This window comes from Benincasa hispida, chromosome 12 (assembly GCF_027475165.1).
Source record: "Benincasa hispida cultivar pf3 chromosome 12, pf3_genome.v1.1, whole genome shotgun sequence".
NCBI lineage: Eukaryota > Viridiplantae > Streptophyta > Magnoliopsida > Cucurbitales > Cucurbitaceae > Benincasa > Benincasa hispida.
This window is the reverse complement of record NC_143489.1, coordinates 74631310-74634913: the sequence shown is the minus strand read 5'-3', so window position 1 is coordinate 74634913 and position 3604 is coordinate 74631310. Positions and strand designations below refer to the sequence as shown.

The window sequence follows — 3604 nt, the reverse complement described above, 5'->3', positions numbered from 1 at the left end:
GGGCATTGTGTCCCTTGAAGAAATATTCTCGGTGTGTTGGCAGGGGTCACATTTTTGAACAAACTCCCTTGCGTCTTTAAAGAGGGTGGGCCAAAAGTATCGGCTTTGAAGAACCTTCGCTACGGTTCTTTGCCCACCGCCCTCCGTAGGGAAAGTCATGACACTCGTCTAAGATGCGTCGTGTCTCTTCCTTCGCAATGCATCAACACAGTATGGAGTCAGGGCCTTGTTTATATAGAAACGGTTCATCCCAAAAATAAAACTTGCTATCATGAATTAACCGTTTCTTCTGCTGAGAGTTGAAGTTCCCAGGGAATTGCTTGGTGGTTAAATAATTGACTATGTCCGCATACCAAGGTTATCTGCCTTCAACTCTAAACAGGCTTTCATCAGGAAATGCATCCTTGATTTCACTTTCTTGGGCTTGAATTTCTTGATTCTTCAGCCTGGATAGGTGGTCAGCCACCCGATTTTCTGTTACCTTTCTGTCCTGGATATCGATATCAAACACCTGTAGTAGCAGCACCCACCTTATCAACCTTGGCTTTGTGTCCTTTTTGCTCATCAGGAATTTTATGGCTGAGTGGTCGGTGTATATGGTGGCTGACGCACCAATTAAGTAAGATCGAAACTTTTCAATACCAAACACTACAGCCAACATTTCCTTTTCAGTAGTGGTATAGTGTTCCTGAGAGTCATTTAATGTTTTAGACACGTAGGAGATGGGATGTATCAAGTTACCCTTCTTCTGGCCTAACATTGTTCCTACTACCACTTCACTCATGTTGCACATAAGAATAAAACGTTGCGTCCAGTCCGATGCTATCAGTATTAGGGCTGTCGTCAATGCATACTTTAAAGTTTCAAATGTGTCAGTGTAGTCTTCATTAAAGTCATAGGGTCGGTTCGCCTCTAGTAATGCGCTCAGAGGTTGCGCAATCTGAGAGAATCCTCTAACGAACCGTCTATAAATGCCAGCATGCCCTAGAAAACTTCGTAAAGTTTTAACATTTGCTGGTGGTGGAATTTTTGCAATGACATCTATTTTGGCTTCATCTACTTCCAAGCCAGCCTTAGATACTTTGTGACCCAAGAAAATTCCTTCAGTCACCATGAAATGACATTTCTCCCAATTCAACACCAAGTTTGTCTCCTCACATCGAGCGAGGACGGCCTCCAAATTATCAATGCATGACTAGAATGAGTCTCCAAAGACTGAAAAATCGTCCATGAAGACTTCAATGGTCTTTTCTAGGAAGTCAGAGAAGATGGCCATCATATATCGTTGAAATGTCCCTGGTGCGTTACATAGCCCAAAGGGCATGTGTCTGAATGTAAATATTCCAAAGGGATAAGTAAACGTAGTCTTCTCTTAATTTTCCGAATCTATCAGAATCTGGTTGTAACCAAAATAACCATGAAGAAAGTAATAAAATTCTTTACCTACAAGTCTGTCAAGCATTTGATCGATGAAAGGAAGGGGGAAATGGTCTTTCTTAGTTGCTGCGTTGAGCTTCCGGTAATCCATACAGATGCTCCAGCCCGTGACAGTTCTCGAGGGTATGAGTTCATTATTACTGTTGACTATCACGGTCGTTCCCCCTTTCTTGGGAACACATTGGACTGGACTTACCCAACTACTGTCGGATATTGGCTAAATAACTCCCACATCTAACCATTTTAAAATCTCCTTCTTGACCACTCCTTTCATTATGGAGTTTAGCCTTCTTTGAGGCTTGATTGACCCCGACTTCCCTTGTTCCAGCCTAATCTTGTGCATGCAATAAGATGGACTTATCCCTCGGATATCCGCAAGTGTCCAGCCTATTGCACGCTTGTGCTTTTTTAGCATCTGCAAGAGAGATTTCTCATTAGGCTCTGTAAGATTTGCGAAAATGATCACAGGTAAAGTGTTGTTGGTTCCAAGGAATGCATCTTTTAAGTGTCCAGTTAACTGTTTCAACTCGAGTTCTGGTGGTTCTTCAAGTGATGGACGCGTTGGTTTTGTCCGCCATTCACTCATACTTGGCGGCTCTGATTCCTTCAAGCTCTCCTCCAACACGAGGACCTCACATACATGAGTCTCTTCTTCAGGCAAATCAATGTTGTTTAGTTGACAATCTTCACTGTCTAGGAACTTTAATGCGTTGAGCATATTAAACTTCACCTCTTCATTGTCCACGCGCATAGTTAATTCACCATTATGCACGTCAACTAAAATTTTCCCGGTAGCTAAGAAGGCTCGTTTGAGGATAATTGGTATTTCCCTATCTGTTTTATAGTCCAAGATAATAAAATCTGTTGGGAATATGAGATTGTCAACCTTCACCAAAACGTCTTCAATTTTCCCTTTGGGGTACTTAATTGTTTTGTCAGCGAGCTGAAGGGTACCAGAAGTAGGTTGTGCTTCGACAATCCCCAATTTCATAAAAATTGAAAGTGGCATGAGATTAATGCTGGCTCCTAGTTCGCACAACGCATGACCCACATCCAATCCTCCTATTGAACAAGGAACAGTGAAGCTCCTAGGGTCTTTCTGCTTCTTTGGTAGATTTTTGCTTACAAACATGTTACATTCCTGCGTTAGTGCTATCACTTCCTTCTCACTAACTTTTCTCTTCTTTGTCAAAATTTCCTTCAGAAATTTTACATATGTTGGCATCTACTCCAAAGCCTCTATAAGTGGAATGTTGATGTGCAGTTGCTTTGAGAGCTCAAGAAAGCGCTTGAATTGATGTTCATCATTCTTCTTCATCAGACACCTAGGGAATGGTGCATTCAGTGACACCTTAGGCTTTCCCGTGTTAGACGTACTGGTTTCTAAATGGCTTGTAGTCTTGGGCGTTCTTTCTTCCTGATCCATTGAACGTGTAATGTGTTCTTTCGAAGGACTTCTATTTCTTGGATTCATTCTTTCTTCAAGAGCTCTTCCACTATGCAATGTCATCGCGTAACATTGCTCATTCCCATTATTGTTCCCAGGTGTTTCAGTATTGCTAGGTAGAACGCCAGGTTTCCTGTTTTTCAACTTGCTTGCTATCTGCCCTACCTGGATCTCCAGGTTTCTGATCGATGACGCTTGGCTTTTCAGCAACGCATCGTTCTAGGCTATGTACTCCTTCAATAGGTTCTCAAGCGGAGATCTTGAGCTTGACGCCTGTCCTTCTCTATTGAAGGGTTGTTGATGTTGCTGATGCGTTTGTTGAAATGTAGGCGATAGTCCATTCCTTTGCTGATGGTTTGCCCCTGGGTGGTGCTCCTTCTGATTTCCTCCTATCCAAGAAAAATTTAGATGGTTTCTCCATCCAGGGTTATATGTATTAGAGAATGGGTTGTTTTTGATGAAGCATACTGACTGAGGGTTTTGTGGACATTCAGCATAGGAGTGAGGATCTCTACAGCCCACACAGTTGACCGTGGGCTGCCCAAACGCCTCTACCTGATTCACCTTTTGCTGATTTGATGCGTTTCCTAGCGTTATGTTCTGCAGAAGGCTGGTCGTCATAGCCACTTGAGCAAAAAGTGTGGCTATTGCGTTGGCATTAACAGAATTAACATTCTGAGATTTCCTTCTCCTGTCATTTCTTCCATCATATGTACCATC

General features: G+C 42.5%; 1 protein-coding gene across 1 annotated transcript; it reads right to left on the bottom strand.

The window, feature by feature from the left end:
- Window positions 1-1654: 1654 nt before the first annotated feature.
- Window positions 1655-2662, bottom strand: LOC150032191 (uncharacterized). The gene has a single exon (XM_090308438.1). It carries the CDS (start codon window positions 2660-2662, stop codon window positions 1655-1657), a length of 1008 nt encoding a protein of 335 aa, XP_090164564.1.
- Between the last annotated feature and the right edge of the window lie 942 nt (window positions 2663-3604).